The sequence below is a fragment of the Petromyzon marinus genome, chromosome 26 (assembly GCF_048934315.1).
Source record: "Petromyzon marinus isolate PM22_M1 ecotype Great Lakes invasive population chromosome 26, UKy_Petmar_22M1.pri1.0, whole genome shotgun sequence".
NCBI classification, from domain to species: domain Eukaryota; kingdom Metazoa; phylum Chordata; class Hyperoartia; order Petromyzontiformes; family Petromyzontidae; genus Petromyzon; species Petromyzon marinus.
In genome coordinates this window covers 2,600,011-2,625,340 of record NC_133692.1, presented here as the reverse complement: position 1 = coordinate 2,625,340, position 25,330 = coordinate 2,600,011, and the positions used below count along the sequence as shown (strand labels likewise).

Here is a 25,330-nt window from a genome sequence, read left to right as displayed (position 1 = left end):
ATTTACGTTCCAATTTCTTGAAAAAATTCTGATCAATAACACCACCACCACGCACTGAAATGTTTAGTCATGAAATTGTAGAAGGCACCAGCATGCTTTATTGGTCAGAATTTAATCAATACGTATTAACTACATATTTATAAACTTGACAATTCTCTCTGGCAGTGGAGGGGGGTGAGTGACAAGAATGTTGGCAAAACTACGTGGTCTTGCCAAAAAAAACAAACATGGACCATAGCATTGGCTAAGCAAAAACCTATGTTTTAAGTTAACAAGAATGATTTTTGTTTTCAGTCAACGAGAACCGCATTGGTACATTGCCAACACCGGCTGCGGCTAACCCCTGAGCCACAGAGGGTAAGGGGTGAGAGAGGCGGTGAGGAATGAGGACCAGGAGAGGGAAAACAGTGGAAGGGGCTGGCTCCGAGTGGCCGTGGCAATGAGGCATAATGCACTCCAGGAAGCTCGTTAAGAGCCTGCTGCTGTCAGCCTGTCAGAAACGTTGCTCCTCACGCTACAAGGGTGCTACGCACAACAAATAACCAATCGAGAATCATGGAAAGTTGTTCCTATTGCCTTTTGCACATGCAGCATCCCGATATATGGGGTAATATTCACATCATGTTGATTAGCGCGGTTTGCTACGTAGCGTGGAAGAAGTTCAACATATGTACATATTCATTAGATTTTTACAATGATGTAGATGTCAAGATGGGAACGATACCCATGGCCATATTTAAACGTGTACACATTCACATTGTAAATGTGGCGACCGGTCATGTGCATGTCCAGGAACGGCGCATGAACTTACCACTCGGCTGAGTTCTTGTACATCGTGCTGCATGAAGCTGTCCAAAGTCTCCCAACTGTGGGCAACAAAGTGCATTAAAGGTAACTATATTACTTGGGTGGCACTTGGGAGGCAGGGTGGCGCAGCGGTAAAACTTGTGTGTCACAGCAAGAAGGGACACGAGTTCGATTCCCAACTCGGGCACCTTTCTGTGTGGAAACATGTATGTTCTCCCCCTGTTTGGCACGAATTTCCTCCAGGATCTCTCGGGTTTCCTCCCATTGCAACCCCCCCCCGCCCCCCCATAACTCAACTGGAAAATTGCCAAAACATTCCAATGCTGAAAAATTACCTGCAAATTACTCAATTAGCATTACACACAGCAGCATAGCCTCCTCCTGCAAAAAAAAAAAACACTTGGCAGGACGCTCTTGGATTGCTCCTTTTATAATTCAGTTGTATTCCTATTCGTGTAGAGCCGCGACCTGGATTGCAAGGCCAGTGAGCCATTGGCGGCTCCTGGTGGCCTTTCGTGTGGCTTCTGACGTGCGGCCTCTGACAATACAGATATGAAAGCAACCCAATCATGCTGTCAAACCCAATGGTTTCAAATGTGTGGCTGCCTTCGTGCTGATCATGTCTTATCACCAAAAGTCGCCCCCTCTCTGAAAATGAGTGAAGAACACTGGTGAAACAATCATGTATTTATTCTCTGTTATTGCTCATTTACGGGTTTGTTTTTGTCCTATGTGTCTGTTATTCGGCAAGCCATTTTCCCTCATCTCCATGTCGTCTCGCTGCCTCCCACACCTGCCATGATCCTGGTTGCCATGGCAACCCCACTGCTCAGCTGCTCCTGCTGCTGTTGCCGCTCGCGGTCTTGCACCCTCAGGACCTGGCTGCTTGACGAGGCTTCCCAACGCTGCCCTCGCATTAATCATTTACTTTTCTGACCCTACTACAGGCCACAGCCTGCTGCCACCCTTCACACTACTGGTGCATCTTCATAATGGCCAATGTTTATTATTATGATGTTTTTTTTTTACCCACCCAGGAAAGCCTCACCGAGTAGCAAGACTCTTTCAGGAGTACGCTGCCAAGTTTTTGCGGTGGGGTGTGATATTGCCATGCGTCATTCCAATTGGGTAAATTTGCATGTAAATTTTTAGCATTGAGATGTTCGGCCAATAATATTTAGCATTGCAAATTGATTTTAGCTCAGTTCAGTTCATTTTTCAGTTTATTTATTTTGGTATAGCCCTGCGAGCCATTTGGCTCTTGAATCGGGTGCAACCACAACAAAAAAAACGAACAAGAAAACATCTTAAAGTGACTATGTGACTGTGCAAACAGAAAATCAGCTACCAGAGAACACCAGAGAACCCTGAGGAAGTCGAAGCAGAATGGAAGACACTTAAAAATACTTCATACCGAGGCACGTCGAGTCCGGATTCGAACCCAGGCCCTTCTTGCTGTGAGGCACAAGTGTTACTATTGTGCCACACTGCCAATGTTTGTTGTCATTAGCAAATTCCTGCTGCCTTTTGCTGCCAAAACCCTACTTCCTGAGGCTGCCTGCGGCCATCAGCTATCTTGGGTAGCCTGCTGCCAACCTAGACTCCCCTACAGTACCTGCTGCCATCCTAGACTCCCTTACAGTGTCTGATGCCATCCTAGACTCCCCTCACAGTGCCTGATGCCAACCTAGACTCCCCTTACAGTGTCTGATGCCATCCTAGACTCCCCTACAGTGTCTGATGCCATCCTAGACTCCCCTACAGTGCCTGATGCCATCCTAGACTCCCCCTACAGTGTCTGATGCCATCCTAGACTCCATTACAGTGCCTGATGCCATCCTAGACTCCCCTACAGTACCTGATGTCATCCTAGACTCCCCTACAGTGCCTGATGCCATCCTAGACTCCTCTAAAGTACCTGATGCCATCCTAGACTCCCCTACAGTGCCTGCTGCCATCCTAGACTCGCTTACAGTGCCTGCTGCCATCCTAGACTCCCCTACAGTGCTTGATGCCATCCTAGACTCCCCCTACAGTACCTGATGCCATCCTAGGCTCCCCTACAGTGCCTGATGCCATCCTAGACTCCTCTACAGTGCCTGCTGCTATTCTAGACTCCCTTAAAGTGCTTGATGCCATCCTAGACTCCCCTACAGTGTCTGATGCCATCCGAGACTCCCCTACAGTGCCTGATGCCATACTAGACTCCTCTACAGTGTCTGCTGCTATTCTAGACTCCCCTAAAGTGTCTGATGCCATCCTAGACTCCCCTACAGTGCCTGCTGCAATCAGCAATCCTGAGTAACCTACTCCCATGCTACACTCCCACAGTGCCTGCTGCTACCAGCTATCCTGAGTAACCTACTCCCATGCTACACTCCCACAGTGCCTGCTGCTACCAGCTATCCTGAGTAACCTACTCCCATGCTACACTCTTACAGGGCGGTAATGTCGTGCAAGCGTATGCGGTGCGCTTCACACCGCTGCTCTACATATCTCATCCAGAAACACTCTCGCCCTGCTGGCCGTACAACACGAACAGCTATTCCGACGCACGCAAAGCCCTTCAAATAAAACCGCAATGCCCGGACTGGATGCAGCCAGTGCAGTCTCTCTCCTCCTTTGCCAACAGACAAGAATGCTGGTAAAAAACATGGAAGACCATCTCTATGGCCATATGGAAAGGGGATAACACCTAAGGGGAGAAAGTTAGGAGAGGTCCACGGGACCGTTTTTTTTGTTACCACCATCACGGGTGGGTGAGCACCAAGGGAGTGAACCGCACATACCCGACATGCCGTTGTAAAGCTAACCAGAAACACCATCTTCAGGAAAGGAACTCCCCCTCCCCCCCCCCCCCCGAAAACACAACGCAAGTGGTTGAAAGGGTGGGTCGCACGGCGCATTCAGCACAAGTGCGCGTGGTGCCACTTGCCCAAAAGATTTGGTTAGCTTCTTTGTTCCCACGGGCTTGTCGCTGTGCTGCAGCTCGTAGAAGACCCTCTGTAGCGCCAGCGGGACACTCTTGGAGGAATCGTCACCCTCGGTCGGCATCTGATAGACCGCCTGCAGAAACAGTAACCGCCGGTTAAAGGTATTTGGAGAAAAGCTGTCCATCCTTAGCGCACTAGTTTCAACTTGCAGTAATCACCACAGCTGAATGCATTACTATATTTGGCAAGACAAGGCAGCAACGATGGCAATGCTTCATCTCCCTTTTTTTATATTACAACAAAACAGAGCATTCCTGCACCTGTACCAAATTTTTTTTCTGGCACATCTTATGCTTGACAATTTTCCAAACTGGTCCTGGGCCTACCCTAGGTCGACTCAACCGCAAATGAGTACCTGGTAAGGTGTATAAACATCGCCACTAGGGAGACAAAGGTGGCCGGGCGTGGTGCTGGCCAAGCACCCTGTGTGCAGTGCTGGCCTTCATAGGTGCTCGCTAACAGTACTTGCCCCTGCAGTCTATTAAGGCTACATGGAGAATCTAAAAGAAAAAATAGCCTACTTGCACCTTTACCAAATTTTTCTGGTGCCTCTTGCATTATATTTTACGTTTTTTTATTTGCATGTTTTATTTACGACCATCAAATACTTTGTTAATCGAGCAATATTCCTCAAGGATCCTGCACTCATTCTCTGAAATAATAATCATGTTTTTGTCTTTTGTTAAAACTGTGTTCAAGCACCACAGGTCTCCCTTGTAAAATATCTGGGCAACTGGCTAAACAGGACCACTGGTTCTAACACACCAAATAAACTCAAAGCCATTATTTTGACAAGAACAACAATAATGAAGCTTTAATGGGACAACATTTTTCAACATCGGTGTAAAAGACAAGGGGCATTCCCGCTCACCCAAAAGTGAGACGAGGCTCATCGTCCACTCACAGCCTTGAGGCAGTCGAAACAAAGTACGCAGCCCTTAGACTGGAGCGAGTCGACCTCTGGGGTCAGCAACCTGCAGCTCCGGAGGCGCATTTGGTTCCTTAAGGACTGCAGCGCGGGCTCTTGAAATTCGAAATAAATGGCTCTTTTTGTTATTTTGGTTGCAGACACAGACCATGAGAGATCCAGTTCACCATGGGTAGGGTTCGGCAACCTGCGGCTCTTTAAGGAACTGCTTCGTGACGTTATTTATTGAGGACCACCGTCTCTCGTATTCACACGCATTGCGGCTCTTGAAATATTGTTTACCGAATTTGAAAAAAATGGCTCTTATTGTTGTTTTGGGTGCCGAAAACTGGTCTACCTACCAGGAAACCAGTGTTGATTACTCAAAAACGTGGTGCTCAATTGATCAACTCTGCAGGGATGAACAACTGAAATGACCACCAGTTGGGATTGGAATTTTCTGATTCAAGTCATGCGCCCCAACCACTGTGCCTCTCACCTAGAACCGATTCAGTAAAAAAACGCCTGTTTCTGGGATACAAATTGTATAGCACTCGATTATAAAGAAAATAAGTGAACCTGACAAGTTCTCACGCTTGTTTTCAACCAAAAACATAGAAGTGATAGCATAGCGATATTTAAGGAATGTGTTGAAAATTATAATTAATTACAATTTATTTCACTTCCATACTTTTTCATTGTATTCGTTTTAAACTTCCAACTTTAAATGTTGCTCAATGTTCATTTAATGCAAAATCTATTAAATAAAATTACTACAATGTGCAGCTACTAATTCTGAGATTCGTTTAGAGCATTATTAGGCATTTAATGACTTACAGTCACAAGAGTTTTTACTGCCAAGTTAACAGCATTTCTCAACTTGTACAAAAGCATACGTCTGCGGGTCTTCTCGGGGATCAATGGCATTGTGTGTGGGGGTCACCGTGTGGTCTGTGCCCCACTCCTCCCCGTTTAACCCTGCCTGCTATCTTTCCACGTTTTTCTTGGTGTGCGTCTTTCTGCATTAAATCATCTTTATGCGTATAGCCGAGCATTTTAAATGTTTGTTTATATGTATATAATCACTTTCTTGTATTAACTTACATGTATTTGTCAAACACACCGGGTTTTCATTATAATCGCAATTTAATAACCAAAATGCCCATACATTTATCCATAAACGCTGAGCAATTGATTTTCCAAAACACATTTTCTTAACAACTCACTTCGGTATAGTCACTAGGACTTATGAACGGACTTCAGAGTACGTCCCTGAATATGACCATCATAATTGGGCAGAATGAAATAATTGCTTCTTCTCAAAACTCTTTCACCATGTTCTTTAATGCATGAATTACAAAGGAATGTCATTTTATCCTCTGAAACAAGTTTTTGTTGTTGTTGCAAGAACCTTTTATGCAGCCAATTGATTATCCATCTAACTATTAATTAAAGCAATTACAATGAATCTATCAAGCAGTCAATGTCTGTGTCTGTCAATGCCTCACCATGTCTGCATACAATGAATCTATCAAGCAGTCAATGTCTGTGTCTGTCAATGCCTCACCATGTCTGCATACCTGTCTCTACAACTAGCTTCATCTGGCTGTCGCCTGATGAAGCTGGTTCTAATTACTGGCGAAATGTCACTCGGATTGTCAATGTTGTGGCTTTGCTCTCCAACACACCGGTTAGCTGTAATAGTAATGAATTCGCATGTTCGGTTTACGTGACAAACCTTACTAATTGGCTGTGTCGGGTGGTGGAGGGTTTAACGACATATTTACACGATCTCACCCAAAAAAACCTGTATTATGGATATTGTCACGAAAGCCTACGTGTTAAACAGACCCGTGTCTCTTATGTTAGTTCCACGTCCCCGAGGCCACACGTCAGTCTCCGCCAGTGTCCCCCTACCGTGACCTGACTTCAGGGCTGTGTCCATGTCTTATTCACTGTTTGTTTATCTCAGTCTTATGATATTTGCATACTGTCTGTTCTCCTAAGACGCGTGTTTTTAAAACGCAAACTGGATATAACGCGATTAACGTATTAGGGTACACATTTTTTATAACGTGGATGTGAATTGGATACAACGCGATTCAGTGAACGGAACTATGTCACGCGAGTCGGAATAAGTGGTTGTATCTGAGCCTCGGCATAGCATCGCACAAGCCAGGATGCAGCTGGATTCTTTAACATGCTACCCACGGGCCTCGATCTTTGTTCAGCCTGCATACGCATCTCACATGTTACCGTGGACTGTGCATTACCCTATATTATAACGTAATTTTTACATAACGCAGTGTTCTTCAGGAACGCAACTACCGCGTTATAGGAAAACAAAATATACATATCTCCCAGTGTCTCTGAATCTCAAATTTGAAAACGTCCTCACTGCGTGTATCTCTCAATCTCCTCCCGCATTGCTCTAACTAAATATAAACTTTGCATCTCATTACAAGAGGCTCTCGATCCCCCACTGCAGCCCTCTTGACACCCCCTTAACATTTTAACTGACAATTGTTGTGAAGTGTAGATGTGCACGTTTCGTGCACTCTAAAACTGTGCATTTACTACTGGTGTGAAAAAGCCGCCTGAATTGAAGCACCACAGTTCCTGTCATGGAATTAATTTATAGGGCAAAATATAGCATGCAAAAACTGTTTTGTCATTACAAAAATAACGCATCACTCAGTTAAAGCTATCCCCACAGGAGTGAATGTTTCGAGTCTTAGGAGGTTTTTGCTGACATTCAATTTCAGATAGGGTCACGTCTGACGTTCATCAGACATCAGTTTTGTTCCAACGTGAAATCTGCTCCAGATTTTAACGCGAGACCAGCATTCAGAGCCACACCATTGGCATGTACTGCCCATTTTGGTACCGAGCAAAGCAATTCAACCGTGGACATCTGGGCCATAGATCATAGGATTTGGTTATATTAGATGGTCATTATTAAGTTAACCACGGTGTGTGCATGCAGATGATTATTTTTACAAGTGGCTCCGTCACTTAAATTAGCTTCAACATTTGAATCTCTATTGGTCTATACCCACTCATGAGCTATCCCTGTTTTGGAGCCAAATATCACACGCAATTTTCACGACATATTCACATGTTTCAACCTCACCATCTTTTCAATAATGCTGGTTTTAATTGAGCACTTGGACTATTATTAAGAAATTAAGCATTGGAGTGAATTACACATGCAAATTTCAGCTCCTTCAAAAGAGACTCAATTGTGACATTCACACTTTCGGACTCAACATCAATAATAAAGATTTTTCAGCTTCTAGAACTAATTTACAACAAGAAAACAGATTTGTAGCTAAATTAATCCGTTTTTGCATTTGCCGAAGAATCCCCATTTCTGAGACACAAACATGAAAAAGTTCGTTTTTAAAAATAACCAATGTATTTCCGAGTGCCTTGCAGATCGCTTTAGTTACTACAGTGCATCGAACAGCCACTGAATACGCATCACTTCGCAGGCAAAACAATGCAAGTGTTTGTGGCTAGAGTACCTTGCGCAGCTGGTTTGTGAAGTAGAGAGTTTGCAACAGGCTGTTCATATAACACGTAGCGCCTTGGTTCTTCAGCCCAACGTAGCCAGTGTACTTCTTGGAGTCCCACCTGCAAACGCAACACGAGGCAATTTACCCAGCTGTCAGGAAAGATGGCGTCTGTGCCCCGAGGCACCGAGTCAGATGGGTCATGCTGCTACTCTGTACGTTCGCAACCGCAGGTGGCAAATGACGCAAATCGAATGGTACCAATTCCACGAGCAGGTTATAATCAATCGGTCCATAGCTACAACTGGATGCTGTCCAAACCGTGCTGTGCCCAAGCTCAGCTAGGCGATCAGAAACTGCGTAGTCTTGTCCCCCTCTCTCGTTCAGTGTCTCTGCACTTTGCACTGCACATATCCGTATACTCCCTGTACACACGTTCCCCCCCCCCCCCACCCCCTGCATGGTTTGTGATAGCTGCACGGTTACCACAGCTGTAGCTCGATTCGTCTTATGGCTAATTATAATGTCCATTACAGGCCCCATCATTCTTTCCATCTGCAGAACAAGTGTTATGGCAAACATGGTACAGTCATTTTATTGACTCCCTTGACCTCTTTGCCCGTGTCAATTCCCCTTGAACTACCATTTATGTGGAGTTAATCCAATAACTAAAGTGTGCAAAACGTTTGTTTTGACTGCCACCTCCAAAACTGGAGTAACTATTAACTCCTGTTTGGGGTTTGACTTTTACAAAATCTATTGTTTATTTTATCAGCTAAGGCCCACTGAGCTATTTATAGCTCTTTTTTCAGAAGCGACCTGGCCACAAATGATAGCTCAACAAAGTGGCTTATTACGTGGAAATTTCATAGCAGCCCAAATACTCTAAACGCACGTTCAATCTAAATGTAGAGGGAAAAACTATATGATCAGGAGAAAAATCCACGTGACCACGGGGAGAACATGCAAACTCCAAATATACAGGCGTCAGTGTCGGGAATGAACCCACGACCTCCTGTATACCTGGCGAGGTAGTTAACATCTCGCCACCGTAGCACCCTCTCGCCAGGACTGCCTTGTGTTCCTGGACTAGCACATAATGCGGACATCTGTCTTCACACAACTGTCCTAACAAGTTCCAACATTAAGGTTCCCATAGTTATTTTTGCACAAGAGATGTCAGGAAACCCTACAATCACTGTACTTCTATCTGGCTGTCTGACTGAATAAAGGATCTTTCTCATTGGTATTAAAGGTTTTCTTTTTGCGTCTAACAGTAAAGTATTTTAAAATTACATTGAGTATCATTGCCTGAAAATTAATACTAAAATGTCACCTCCTATAAAAAACATGTGAAGGCACTGTTGAGTCCTCATGGCAACCAGCCCAATTCAATGACTGGCTATTTTTCACTGACAACTGAAATAAGTGAGTTATTATGGATGAAATAACTAAGTTATTTACGTTAAACTCCACATTCAATATAACTCACATTTATATATATGCCCATTGCTGAAAAAGAATAGAATTAAATAAACTACATCTTTCTGCTAAAATAATACATTTTATGAAAGTGTCAATCCACACAAGTGTAAATAATTCCCAATGTTTACCAAGTGTAAATAATTCCAAATATGTTTCCATGTAGCATCTAAACAAAGTGCATCTTTCTTCGGTGAGGTCATGATACTTAAGTCGCTGGGTCAAGTGCCATGGCGATTCTGCCTTCCTGGATCTTGTTCCGATGTGGCTTAATTCAAACAAAATGTTAAATCTAATTGTTAAATTTGATGGCGAACATTGCTCTTCAATTAAGCAGTGAGCTGGAACAATATTAATTGGCACGGCAAATTATATTATTATTGTGCATGTGGCAATTTGCTTTGCTGTGCCGGGTGGAAGTTCTTAACGACAGATTTGTTCAGATCATTCCTATGTGACCGAATAAAAAAATACATTATGAATCATATTGGCTGTAAAAACCACCTTGTGAAATTAATGGCAAGACAAGGTCATGGGTGCTATTCTAAACACCGAGCCAAATTGGGAGTTATAATCACATGTTAACTGCCTTTTCATACGGAGCCACACAGAGTGGCCAGATTGGTAGAGCGATAATGACCATTAAATGGTTGTTACATTTTTTCATGCACATCTCTGTTCAATTGTATATTTTGTACCTAAAAGTACATGCATGCCTGAGACAAAATAAACACGTGATTTTTCCTTTGTTGAACACAGCAAAGCTTTAAAAATATTAATCCGTATGAGTGCCGCTTTGAAATCGAACGCAGGAATAACAACGGAAGACGCACGTTGGCTGGTAACGAAAACAATGGAACACAATGAACCATATATACGTGTAGCTGTGGGGGGGGGGGGAGCACCGGGACGAGACCCCCGATGTCTGTACACACAAAGAGCTCCGTTTACAGCACAGCTGAGTACGGCCGCAGCAAGGTGCTAAATTGTACTATTTTTATTTTACCAGGTAAGGTTCACCGAGCTATATAGCTCTTTTTCAGAAGTGACCTCGCTACAAATGATAACCTAAGTGGCTTATCGTGTGGAAATGTATAGCAGGCAAATACTCTAAACGCACAACGACCCGGAGGAAAATCCACACGACCACGCGGAGACACACACGCAAACTCGAAATATACAGGCGTCAGGGTCGGGATCGAACCCACAACCTTCTGTATACAAGGCAAGGAATTTAACATCTCGCCACCGTGGCGCCCCAGCAAGTCCTGCAGCAGCAAGTCCCGCTGCTGCAGGACTTGCGGTTTTGGTCGGCTCAAAGTCAACGGCACGGCCGCTTGGCGCCCAGCAGCGACAGCCTCCCTGCTGAACAAGCAAAGACAGTTTCGCTCCTCAATCAAAACTCCATGACTTACGCCACTCCGTGGGGGGCATCCGCTTGAACAGCTACCTCGAAGGTGACTTTGTCGTCTTCGATAAATCCCTTTTCTGGATCTACAATATCCTTTCAACATAAACAAACAAAAAAACACATGTAAATAAATTTAAACGGCGAGGCTGGACGGTGCCACCACAAGTGTTTGGATATTCTTGACAAGCAAAAATTAGAACAGTTGGCGGTAAACAATTTTTTTTTAAATGACATCGCGCACACACCCCCTTAGGAGTACCTACAATAAATCACACCCACCCATGAGTTACTATATTAAAAACAATATTTATCTAGTTTTAAAGCATTGTGTATGAACCAAATGTCGTTGTCATCGCAAAACGATTTTTATACAGCACAAAACACTTGGCTGCCATAAAACCAGCAAGTATCATGTCGAGCACCACATTTACCCGGGTAGAGTAGGTGTAAATCATGGTAAAACTTGCCGTCAAAGAACTGACAATACAATCCGATGCTGTGCCTTAGCAAAAAGCCCTGAGAATCAGTGAGACTTAGCCGAACAGGAACAGGACATTCTACAGGCGTCTCTCTAAACGAGCGTACTTTATTCGAGAATTCGCTAGCACAAGCAACTTAAATTTAGACCCATTTTATTTGCAAAGAGAGCAAATGAACGATCTAAACATGCATCCCGTGGCGGCAGGGGGGAGGGGCCCGTAGCTGTTTGTTTAGCAGCTCTCCTGTGCTGTGCCCGTATGTCACAGCTCATCTCCACCCTTAAAAACTTAATGTAAACTTTAATGTGTGTTCCTTATTGTGTCCTGCTAAGCACTGCCGGTACACTCTCTGCACACATAGGTGCGTGTTATATTCCAGAAAATTTTGCGTTTGAGTGATTTACGATAGAATTTTGACACTGAATGTGTTTTCAGGGAGTAAAATGGAACATTACCTTGAAGAGTAATTTCAAGTGTACTATCTTCAATGCAAACCTATGTAGTATGCTTGAACTACAACCTTTGTTTTTAACTGCAATGTTACTTGAATTATTGGACAAAAACTTGAGTCTACAAAACAGAATTTATTGCTATCAATTTTATTTAAGAGGCCTTAATCTTTTTCAAAAAGTTTTTACTTATCACACAAACGAACCTACATCATGTAGTTCCGTGGTACACAACACCAACCAAATGCCCTCCCATGGCCTTGCGAATCACGTGTTCATGCCACACATGCATGATATTATTGTCATGCCAACTCAACCAGACCATGCCCTTATGTTGTAGTGGCTATGCATGCCCGTCATCCAGCACTGTGGAGGTAAGGGTTGGCGGATCACAAAAATATTGCCAAACTCCTCTCCAATGGGCGTTAAGCTGCTATACTCGGCTTTGTCAGGAGAATATAGTACAGCAAAAAGGTGGACTCCACCTGTTCCTTCTGTTTGGCATCGTGTTTCCCCCTTGCACATGTGTTTTTTCTCCGGGCGCTCCAGCTTCCTCCCAAATGGAAACACTTCTCAATTGGTTAACACCTTAACAAATAGAGGACGACAGAGCTTGGCCAATGCTTTGTGCCGGTTCACCGCCTTCCCGCTGTCCGTGGTTCCCTGTGCCTCCACGATGTTCTCTATCGCTAAGAGCGAGTGAATACTGTGCATCTTACAATTTGAAATTATGTTGAGACATAGCTGGGGAAGAGCTCATCCACGTTGAGAAATGGTGTGAAAGAACTCGAGTGGGTGCAGACGAGTGTTGAGTCTGCAAAGATTCCTCAATTCCGGCATAAAAGTCAAGGGAAGCATGGTGTCTGCAAAATCCAGAGATGCAACTTCATCGATACAAATAGTACATTTTCAAATCTGTCCTTGAGGCTCACTGCTCTAAAAGGGTATCCTTGAGTTGCCCTGGATGTTCCAAGTCTTACTCAATTATTGTATGAAATAGGCAAGCCTCTTCTATTATTGCTATCTACCTGACCAGCATGGACATGTGATGTAGGAGTGGTTGACCAAGCACCATTTGATCTTATAGAGTTCGAGTAAGATAATACCATCCTTTTGCTGATGCAGTCACCTTGGACAATTTATTCTTGCAGATGATGGTACCCCCAGGACAATATGCTGGTATTTTAGACAGTAATATTTTAAACATTATAGCTCTCACCATAAGGTCTTCTTTGTCCAAGAGCATGTTGTTGGCCCGAGCCAAGTAACACTTGGAACACATTATTTGATGTTCAACATCATTGGTTCAGGAGATCTTTTTTTAGATTGCTCTTGTGCAGTCATTTTGGATATTCATGCCAGCAGCCACAGCAGGGGGGGGGAAGCATGTTTTTGGCTGGTATTGTTGTTTTTAATTTCAGGTCAGTGACTGAGCTGGTCTGGAGTGCCCTTCAGAACATGCACTGCCAGTTGATTGTCTGTCTCAAGATGCAGCACCACTGCTGAATACTGCACTTGGGCATGTTGAGAACGCAGCAATGGTTGTGTAAACATCAGAGCAACAGATCTTAATGAAGAGATCGCTACCAGCGGATATGGTTGCTCGAATAAAGGCAACAAACTTTCTCTAAGGGCTTCAAAACAGGATGACCAACACTTCTAAGAATACTTTTTGCCAACTGCCTATGAACGGGTAAGACTTAAAAACTGGTTGTTGTTTTGGGTGCTGAGCCACAGACTCAACTTTTGGCGTACTTCCGTAGGGATATGCAGATATGTGGAAGGTCGTTAAATCGGGTTTGTTTTGATCTAGCAGCCTTGGCACTTCTAACCCTCAAAATAGATGTGTTTTTTTTAAACTGTATCCTGAGCTGATTGAACCGTGTATAGTACTAGAGAATGGAAAGCCTAGTTAAAATTGAAATACATAAAATCTAGATTTGAAGCTTTCGTGACTGCAAGGATTCACTCTTTGTTTTTTTCGGTAAAGTCACGTAAGTAAAATAAAAAACAATTAAATCACGACGTTTCGGCGGCAACACAAGCTTCCGTCTTCAGGTGGAACAGTCACAGCAAGATCGCTGCATCAAGGTGATTATGTTGAGACAGCTGGGGTAGAGCTCATCCACGTTGAGAAATGGGGTGAAAGAACTCGAGTGGGTGCAGACGAGTGTTGAGTCTGCAGATTCCTCAAATCCGGCATAAAAGTCAAAGGAAGCATGGTGTCTGCCAAATCCATAGAGATGCAACTTCATCGATACGAATAGTGAATTTTTGAATCTGTCCTTGAGGCTCACTGCTCTAAAGGGTATCCTTGAGTTGCCCTGAATGTTCCAAGTCTTACTCAATTATTGTATGAAATAGACAGCGATCTTGCTGTGACTGTTCCACCTGAAGACGGAAGCTTGTGTTGCCTCCGAAACGTTGTGATTTATTTGTTTTCTTTTATTTTTATTTTACCTACGTGCCTTTATTGAAATACTTACTTTTAACTTTATTTTAATAGTATATTAGGGTGTGCAACCGTCTTTTGTGTCTCAGACAAGACAGGCTTGTTCAAGATGTTCTGTGACATTGATGACACCTTGAAAAAACATTTCTCCCATTTTCTGTGACTGAAGAAACTGCAGCCCTCTGTTAAAAGCTTCCATTAGGACCCTGGCCACCTGAGCCACTTCCCATGACACTGGGTCCAGCCCCCCAATTGTCCTTGAAGAGCCACTGCTCTGGCAACACACCAGACAAAAAAGGCTTGCATTTGTACTCTAAAATTATGACCTCATTGAAAAAACCCCAATGGGGATTCCTGCCAGCAGACACGGGAAGCTTAGCCACCAAGGCAGGTTCCACACTGGTTGGCAGGGACACCCTCACAAACCGATTTATGTCGGCTACACAGGGGTCCCAGCCGTAGACATAACTGCAGGGCACGCATGCGAAAGTTTGGCCCATGGGACCATGTCCTCTGTAGGCACCACGTGGCCTAGGACAATCACGAATCATCTTGCACTTCCTCTTCGCCCTTCAGCAATGTGTCCGCCTCCATCAAGGTCCCCAACTACCTCCTCAATCGGGAAGAACCGACCTGAGTGTCCTTGTTTGCCGGAGACTGCATTTGGTTCCATTTAAGACAAACCAGTGGTTTTGCAACATCAAGACCATCTCATGTACCGACCTTGCGAAGGACCTTTTGACTGCTCTTATCAACACGTTATCCAGATGAGGGTAAACGTGATTTCTGATCTTGGTGATCGACGCCAGAGATTCCATCTTAAATCAATGATATTGGGTATGTCTGTTCAGCCTCGTCAGATGCAGGATGGCTCTAAGCCCTCGATGCTTTGGGTACAATAAAGTATATAGGGTAAATGCAAGAACCCCACTGACCCCTTGGGATCTCCTTTATCATCCCTATTTCGAGAGACTCCCCTCCTGGCCGGATCTTTGCAAGGTCACCGCGGAACCTCTCCTTCTGTTCTCTGATAGCGCCTCAACTGGCCTCGGCACAGCCCCCCGGATTGCACGGTTGTGCATCACCTCTTGGGGGCTGGCGCTGATCAAGACCTGACTTGCTCTCGACGTCCTGCCACGTGTGGGAACAAGATTCCCACCAATGTCGCCGCCTGCCAAGCCACACGGCCCCAGTTGGTGCACCGCGGGGCTGCTCCCCACGCTGGAGCAGTCGGGTTTTCTGACCTCCTGGCCATGATGGTGGGCCTCCAGCTGAAGCTTGATCAAGTCAGATAGAGGGAGTGCCATGCCAGGGCATGCATGCACTTCATTTGAAGAACTCCACATTGACAGAGTCAGGTTTGATAAGTCAAGCATTAGTGCAGGACTTAATGACAAAACATTTAAGAGACAGTCCAAGTTGTGGCTATACAGCTCAAATTGGAGTAATTGCCACCCTTGGTGAGGTACGGCTTGGAACTGGTATCGCGTGGGTCATCGCACGTAATCAGGTTCTTGGAGGCGGCATTTAATAAGGAGCTGTTCCCGTTAGCAGACCCTAAGGTGCGATGCATCTCACTGGGACTAAAGCAGGAAGTTATTTTTCCCAAATTACATTCCTTAAATAATTATCAAATAGAGCAAGTCAAGACCTATAAGTATCTTGGGGTCATCCTGGATTCAAAACTGAATTTTGAAGATCACATTGATTATATTGGTAAAAGGACAAAAATAAAAATTGGTTTTCTGTATCGACACAAGCACTGCTTCCCCCCTATGTTCCATTTCGGAATTGATAAAAGCTACCATACTGCCGCTACTTGATTACTGTGATATCGTTTATAAATCTGCCCCAAGTACTGTACTGAAGAATCTTGATTCCATCTATCACTCAGCCTTAAGATTTGCATTGAACTGCCCATATAGGACTCACCACTGTGATCTCTACATTGGGTCAAACTTAACATCTCTTAATGTTCGACGGCTTGTACACCAGATCTTATTTATTCATGATGTACTTACAAAAAAATCCGCAGACTACCTGCTGCATCTCCTCTGTTTCAAAGAACAGATTTGACCTCAGGTCTTCGCTCATCTACCAGCTTCACATTCCCTATTGCCGTACAAAAACCAAAGGAAGGGCCTTTGCTATTGATGCCCCCAGGGTCTGGAATGCTATTGCCAATAAACTGCAACTTGAATCACTACCTATGAGATCTTCACTTAAAACTGCTCTAGAGGAGTTGTACACTCCTAGCTGCCACTGCTATTCAGTGGCCTAAAATAAAATGTTTCGCTCTGGATGACCGCTGCAAAGTATTATCTGTATTTTTATTTAGTGTGCTGATCTTAAAGGTGCATTGAAAAATGTGATACTCCGACTGATGTTCCTGTTAAATTTTGATTTAAAGCTTTCGTGACAGCAGAAATTCATATTCTTAGCTCTTTCGGTAAAGTCACGTTGAAGGGAAACAATAATATATATAAAACAATACAAATTCTCATCATCAGGTTTTCACACCTGATGATGACCGTTTCTGTTTTGGGCGAAACGTCGCGACAATTTGTATTGTTTATATATATTTTATTATTTTATTGTTTCCTTTCAACGTGACTTTACCGAAAGAGCTAAGAATATGATGCTCCTGTTGTTTGTGGAGTGACTCATGCAGCCAGCTGTGGCTCTAGGGTTTGGTGTTACATGTTATTTATGTAGTTAATTGTTAATAATACAGTCACAGTTCCTATGATCACTGTTACATTGCATTTATGGCTTTATTTTGGTGATTTCTAAAAGTTTTTTGGTTTGGCCATGTTTTTTGTTTATTGTCGTACGGAGTTAGACTGATGGCCTTAATCTAAGTTTTCTTGTTTGACTTGCATCCCACTGGGAATTTTGCACACAGCGTTGGTGTACGGTGCTATTTCAGGAATATTTTGATGTTTTTTTCCTGGATTTTCTGTTTGCACATGCACGTAGTCACTTTAAGATGTTTTCTTGTTCATGTTTTTGTTTTTTTGTTTGTTGCGGTTGCACCCAATTCAAGAGCCGAATGGCTCACAGGGCTATACCAAATAAATGAAACTAAACTAAAACTAATCTTGCCCTGCCATGATGAATTCAAGGAGTTTCCATTGCGTTTAGATAATATGCTCTTGAGACTGTTTAGAGGGACGAAAGAGGAGAGGGCCCCTTGGTGCAGATGGGTATGGCCCCCTGAATATTGCACCTGTCTCATTGCCCTGTGAAGCCACCACCGTTCCAGCAGTGTGGAGCGCACCACACACTTTTTAACACGAGACACTATTAGCCAAAATACTTTGGTTTCCCAAGACGGGTTGGGGGGGGGTAAGATTTGGGAGAGCTGTTCTTTCAGCAGTTGTTCCCCAATAGAGATTCCCCATTGACAGAGGGCTGTCAATGGCCATTGTTCCCACCTATTACAAGTTCACAACTCGACTGATCCGGAGCGTTTAAGTAGGGCTTTTGGTATACCTAAGTTAAACCCGGTTTTGAATAGATGGCCACGGACACGCTCTGTGTCCCTCAAAAAGGTCTCACCCATGTATACATGAAAAGAAAAAAGAATGTGTTTATTTAGTTAAAATGCACAAATGCATGTTTGGAGGTTGTTGGTTGTAACGAGTTAAACATGTTGAAACTGGACTACTTATTGCTCGCAGATGTATGATTTGTGGTGTTGCCCTCCGCTGATTGGCTGGAAGAGTTATGTCACCGAGCTCGGAGGGTCATGTTGTACGAACGGGGGCTTACCCCCTCCCCTCAAGGTGGGATGGGTACAGTCCCTGCCTGGCTATTGCATCCAATTAATAATTAATGTACACCATTTCTGAGTGTCCAGCACAGCACGGATTTGCTCCGAGTTGTAGTGTGTCAGTGACAACCTATGAAAACCCGGGATAACGAAAGGACTGAAACTCTGTATTTATAGGCAACTACTCTAAGTCTCAGACATATGCACAGGAAATGTGGAAATGAGCACATTCATACAATGAGATGTGAAAAAAGTCCCAACATAGCATCAAAACTAACACACACCCGCTCTCAGCCTTACATGGCTAAACAGAGTTGTCTTTAGATGATATACACATCCAAATCATGGTGCACCTTATATATAAAGGACATTATAAATATTATTGCAGACATTCATAAAGACAATCTCACAAATAAACAGAAAAATCACGGGTCTACATTTGAAAAAAAAAAGCTTACAAGATAAAATAGTAAACCAATTTCACCTAAATCCCAATACTAAATTAAATATAGGCTAAGCCAATGTGGAATAGTGTGCCTCTTGAAAATAAGTGAAATGGAGTTGTGCGATATTGTTTGCAACGTGGGATTCATAACTACTTCTACCGCAGCTTTTGCCATAGAAGCAGTTGCTCGTTTTATTGCACTTACAATCAATGGCCACGCACACTCAATTACTGGTGATTAAGTGTCTCGGGTAACTTTGCAGTTAGAGCAAAAACAGTACAAGTCATCTAATTCCAATGGATTACAGTCAGATGTGGTCCACGTTCACTGCTGAACACAGGCCGAGAAGTTTAGTGATTTACAGCTGTACTTTCCATTTCTCAAGTGGGAATTTGCATTAAAAAACACGAGCTTACATGTCCATCAGTAATAAGGGTTTGGAATTTTTAAACATGGCTTCACGTAGAGTTAATATCAATTTGGACTTAAAATTCAGCTTCTCTGGATTTTTCAGACACGTAATTTGGTTCGACACTAATGGTTTCAGCTGGTGCAGATTAAATAACTGTTGTACAATTCGTAAGGTTTAAATTTTCCATTAAGAATGAACGTTATATTACAATGAGCATGTGTGTGATGGGCTTAAAAGTGAACTGTGAGGCCATGGGTGGTGCAGGGGGGTTTACCAGGTGTGGCGAGTACTCACATTAAAAGGGATAAAGCTTGAGTAACCCCAGTCATTCTCTTTGTGGAAAAAGAGGTGGCTGATTTTACGGGTAAAAGACTTCTCTTCATCTTTCACGTTGATCACCTTCAACACTGCTTGGGCATTACAAGACCATGACCTAAAAAAAAAACCACGACACTCATGTCATCATTGCAAGAAACAAAACAGGAAAAATGTAAACATTGAATCATGTACCATACAGTATGCGCACTCTATTTTGAAGTGTCGTGTTATGTATTATAAACCTCTTTCGCACTGTACGTAGCCAATCATTCTAATTGGAGTTGCAGAGGAAGGAATAAGCTAAACACAAAAAATCAGTTTTAAAGGAATGAGTTTTCAATCTAGATTTAAAAGTGCACAGCTCCAGTGGCTTCCTAATATCGGAAGGAAGAGCGCGTTCCAGAGGGTCGCAGAAGCACATCCGAAAACGTGTGATGCAGAAATATCTGATGGTTATAACCAATCAACAAAAGCGCACACGGGATTTAACACGTAACAATAAAATAGCAACAGTACCAATAAACCGTGGCGTGCGTCCCTCAATTGGCTGCATATGAAGTTCCTGGCAAATCCTGGACCACTGGAGGTGTGGTCAAATTAAGGTGTTCAGAGCAGGTGGAAGAAAGGACACTTGCTTTAGTAAAGTAATAAATGCAATGTTTCTGGTTGGGGAGCTGCTTGCGAGATGTTATCTGCCTTGCCTGGTATACGGGAGATCGTGGGTTCAATCCCGACCCTGACACCTGTACATTTGGAGTTTGCGTCTCGCTCCCTGTGGTCCTGTAGATTTTTTACGAGTCCTCCAGTTTTCCGCTCCACATTTAGAAACTTGCATTTAGGTTATTTGGCAGCCATACATTTCCATGTGATAAGCCACTTCTCATTGAGCTACCATTTGTGGCCAGGTCGCCTCTGAATAAAAATAGTTTAGCTTCAGTAAAGAGTTGACTTGATGCTCCCAGGTGTTAGTTTGTCATTTGCCGAGTGTGGTGCATGGCGAGTGGTCCGTCGTGTCTGATGAACATGTCTGGTGCATGCTCAGTCGTGAATGTCGAGTGGTTAAAGTGGTGAGAGAGGTTAGGCGAGAAGTGAAAGTCTATTCACCATTAGGCGAGTGCCGAGTGTGAGGATTAGGTGAGTTGGTGAGTGTCTGGTTAGCGTTGTGGAGAGTAGTGAATACTATCAGATGACAAGTGCCAGGCGAGTTTAAGGTGAGGATCAGGCGAGTGTCACGTCACCCAGTCAGCCTTAATACAAGAGACCGAGGCATGTAGTGACATGAGCAAAGCTCGCATTACGTTGGTAATTACTAAGTGATGTCCAAAAATCACACGTATAACTTGCGCCAAAAATATCATTAAGGTGTACACGAGGCCAAGTAATGTGATTCAGGAAGTTTCAAATAATGTATTTACAGATCAACATTGGCAGCCCCATAGGGTGAAAGGGAAAGGTAGAAAGGACAGTCCAGGGGGAAGGTGTAGTCTTGTTCATATTTTATTATTGTTACAATCATGAACTTTTCCTCAATCGGCCGCTTCTATTATTCAAGTTTTCTTACGACACCTTTTCTTAAATCTTTACCAAAATACAAACATGTTGCCGGAAACCCCAATAAACGTTACCCCAATTTCACAAGAGGAGCATGAAAACATTTACAAACACTGTCTTTTTTTGCACTTATATTTGTGGAAGCCAAACAAAAGAGACCTTATTTTAAAACAATACAAAAAAATCTGCTTACGTGGACTCAGATTCTGCATTGCACTGCAGGAAAAAGCCCAAAGTCTTCTGGTTTGGCCTCTCCTGGTGGGTACGTGGCATCACCATGATCTTCCACGGCAGGTTGCGCACATAATAAGCCGAGCTCAGCACCGTGTCTGATAACGTGCCGAACTGCTCCACGGTAAACCGGAACGTGGCCTCGGATCTCCAGCTTGTATCTGCAAAGGAAACATTTTTTGTCAAGCTGCAGCTAATGACCATTTTAAGGCGGTGCATGAAAACCTTTAGCATCATCTGTAAAACATGTAGATAGAAAAAAAAAACCTTTAAAAGCAGGGCTGTCCAAACTTCCTGCCAAGTGCCAAATTGACTAACGTACCAAGAGTCGTGTATCAGACATTCCATTTTTATTACATTATGTTGCAAGTTAAAGGAAACAGATGCATGCATATTCGAGATATGTCATGAGCGCTATACAGGTTAGAGATAATCCAGAAGAAAAGACAGACAGGAGATCGATGCATTTATAATGACAGAGATAAATTGAGGGTAAGAATCCACCCATTTTCTCACCATATAGCATTGTGATATATAACGACTTATTGTTGGTAGCTTAGCTGATTGGAGAATATAGAGTTTATTCATAACATGAAGGTAATTTATATTTTAGTTTTTATTGGTTCACTATATAGTACTGTGAATAGCTCAGATGTGCAGTCATTTCTGTGACCAGTCACTAGCTAATCACTCAGTTATTTCAATGCTAAATTCGCCTAGTTATTTCAATGCTAAATTCTCCTGTTTGATTTGTACTAAGTGCCTCGGTGAATGTGTATGCTCTGACTTTAACGTAGCTATTTCTGCAGCAGTTACAAGCTAATCACTCAGCTATTTCAATGCTAAATTCTATGCTAATTCCATTGTCAAGGGGTGCCTCTGCGGATGTGTATGCCTTAACTTAGCTATTTCAATGCTAAATTCTATGCTAATTCCTTTAACAATGGGTGCCTCTGCGGATGTGTATGCTTTAACTTTTAACATAGCTATTTCTGTGACCAGTCACAAGCTAATCATTCAGCCATTTCAATGCTAAATTATATGCTAATTCCTTTGTCAAGGCGCTTTGTTCCTCTCATACAGCTTAAAGGCAGTGATCTGAACGTGGCTCTTTCACTCCAGCGCTGTCCTACCAGACAGTCTCGCCCCTTCACCTGATGAAGGCCGCTTGTGTTGTGGCCGAAACGTCGTGAGAATATTACTGTGTTATTTTATTTTATCAATTTATTATTTTATTCTCATTCTACGTGACTTTACCGAAAGAACCAAAGAAGATGAATCATTGCAGTCACAAAAGCTTTAAATCGAAATATAAAAGGGGTATATTTAGAAGGCATAAGAGGTAGGAGAGATTATATTTAAGAGATGCATTCAGAAAAGACAAAAGAGAGATGATTGTGATGTATTCAGAAGAGATGAGAGAGAGGACAGATGAACATTTGAAGCCATGGGACAGATGAAATGAACTTAGGAGCACAAAATAACAGACCTGCTTTAGAGTTTTGGATGGGAATAAGGAGTTTCCGACGGGAATTATGTACTTTGAAAGAAACAATAGAAATCTCAATAATATTACGTGCAAAATGTAGACCTCATCATTGTAAGCTTAAACAATCACGATAAAAAATATTTCGGGAATGATCTGCTCAGTATGAAACCAAATAATGCTCGTAATGAATTTTATACCAGTGCCTTTAAGGCTCAAACACTAAAAATGAATCTAAAACAATGTAAGCGCCATTGAGTATGCGGTCTCTCGAGTCTCGAGAGAGCCATACGCCGTATGCGTGACCAATGCAGAGTGGACCAGACAGGTGACGTGCCTGGGTTGCAACCAGGCCACACATCGCAGACATGTCTGAGGCGGATCCATGGATTCAAAAGCAGGATTGTGCAAACTATTGTATTACGCCTAGTGGGATAAAAAAATAATAAACAACACTACTATAAAAATCAAAAATAACATTTAGATGTGCCAGAATATAAGCATTCATGACGGCATCTCGATAAAACTAGTTATAGGGTTTGCTCACTTGAACAAAGCCGCTTGAAATCACTGATCCAGAGGTCCTACGGGTTGACAGACTTAAACGTTACTATATTTAATCTTTTGGTGGTGGAGCAAACCATTGTCTATTATTTATAGCATCAAAAGCTATCTATCCCAGGACAGTATTGGCCATCTCAGCCACGAGACAGCCCCATTTATGAGCGTGCCTACAGGGACAGCCCTGAAAAGGCAGTGGCCATGACATCACTGCTTCACAAAACAACTCAACACAACCCCAAATGAGATTAAAACACACAATTAACCCAAGTACCCTTAAAAGTGACAGCTTTTTGGTTGTCACAGGAAAAACATATCACTATTGTTTCAGCAAAACAAACCTCTTCCACTATAGCGTGGTTGTTTCTTTAAACAGCATTAAATCAGATGACAAGATTTATGCATGCTTAACACATCTGAAATTGCTCCAAGAACTATTTTAGAGGCGTTATTGTGCCACTCACGAATTGGCGTTCGTGCCTTGAGTTAGAAACTTGAGAATACGTAAACCCAGTCTGGAACACACACTGGGGTTGTGGCTTATACTCTGCTTTATCAACATTTGGTTGTAACAATTTTAAGACCAGAAGCACGGGAGTCCAGGAGTAAGACAACTAACCTCTCTTGATAACTGGCAACAGCAGAATTTGTTCAATAAGGGTTTTTGTTGGCTCTGCTGATGAGACTCAAAGTTGTAACTGGCTCTATTTCATAAAGTAGCTTTTACTGTCAACTGATTAAGACTACCTCAGACAGAATAATGTGTCCACATTTCTTGATTCGGAAGAAATGCTCATAGTACAAAGGTGACGAACAATCAGACTGACTTTTTAATGTATGCTAGGATGGTGATTGTTCATGCAGTTCATGTATGTCAAAGCACTGACTTATTTCACAAGCCACATTTAATTTGCATGTATGAATGTCTTTCTCACTGTACGTAGCCAACCGTGCTAATCGGAGGTGCGGTCGGAGGTGCGGGGGAAGGACAACAAACTAAGCACAAAAAGCAGTTCTGAAGAAAAGAGTTTTCAATCTAGATTTAAAAGTGCATAGCGCGCCAGTGGCTTCCTAATATTGGAAGAGCGTTCCAGATGGGCGCAGGAACGCATCTGAAAGCACGCGATGCAGTGACCATCTTTGTTCGATGGCTAGCCAAAAACCGCTGCAAGGATGAACGGAATTTCGCGTCATGGTTTATGCTCCTTGATGAGATCAGATATAAACTGGCGGTGCTCGTCTCTGTTGGGACATCCCAGCCAAAAAAGCGATGTTCTGGCCACGTCTACCGAACACTGGTAAAGTGGACCATTCTACACATTTACCAGCAGCCAAACACAGGCTCGATGTAGCAACGCGAGGAAGATAGGATGTCACAGCCAACCCTACGTGGAACTGTCAGCAGCTAAGTCCTGTTTTGCAGATGTACAATGCTTGCACGTATGTCCAGCATTGCTTTGCTGAGCCGAGCACGTGACACGATTGAATATGCAGCAGGGCCACTACCACCACAGCGAGCGGTGGCAACATCCCACAGCGGGTGGCTCGGGGAGCTGAGGAGTGGGGAAGGCTGCTCTCGAAGGGTGGCCGTGGGGCTCACATCTATTCCTATTTTGTATTTAACTGGGTAAGGCCCACTAAGCTATGTCTCTTTTTTACAGATGTCCAGTGGGCGTAGGTTAGAATGTTACATTGGCTCTCATTGTCTCTTTTCCTAAGTTCTTATGTTTCTCAGTTCACAAAATGTGTATTAGCTTGAATCCGACAACTTTACTTGATTCCATTAGTTGCTGGCCACTTGGAATGTTGGGCCATTTGAAGCCTGTGCTCAAAAACCGTGATAATAAAAATGTCACGGAATCTCAAAACACAAAGCTGCCACTTTGGTAAAAGTAAATATTTGCGACGTTTTCTTTTTGTGCTAATTTTTGTACAATTATTTTCTTCTCCAATAACGCGTAGAGTTTTGAGAAAACCGACACAAAGAGCCATCCACGTGCCACGAATATCTCGCCAATAACATCTGCCAAAATTGTGCCGCTCTCTAATTTCTAA

At 43.1% G+C, this 25,330-nt stretch overlaps 1 protein-coding gene across 8 annotated transcripts in view; it reads right to left on the bottom strand.

Annotated features, from left to right (window-relative positions):
- USP7 (ubiquitin specific peptidase 7) overlaps positions 1 to 25,330 on the bottom strand; it is a 95,479-nt gene that overhangs the window by 56,707 nt on the left and 13,442 nt on the right. For all 8 annotated transcript variants that reach the window (XM_076069849.1, XM_076069851.1, XM_076069852.1 and 5 more), the window contains exons 3-8: positions 21,191 to 21,389; positions 19,423 to 19,561; positions 11,120 to 11,208; positions 8,235 to 8,343; positions 3,743 to 3,873; positions 812 to 866 (exon numbers count right to left, since the gene is read on the bottom strand). In XM_076069849.1, coding sequence (XP_075925964.1) covers positions 812 to 866; positions 3,743 to 3,873; positions 8,235 to 8,343; positions 11,120 to 11,208; positions 19,423 to 19,561; positions 21,191 to 21,389 — 722 coding nt within the window. The remainder of the gene's footprint in view (positions 1 to 811; positions 867 to 3,742; positions 3,874 to 8,234; positions 8,344 to 11,119; positions 11,209 to 19,422; positions 19,562 to 21,190; positions 21,390 to 25,330) is intronic.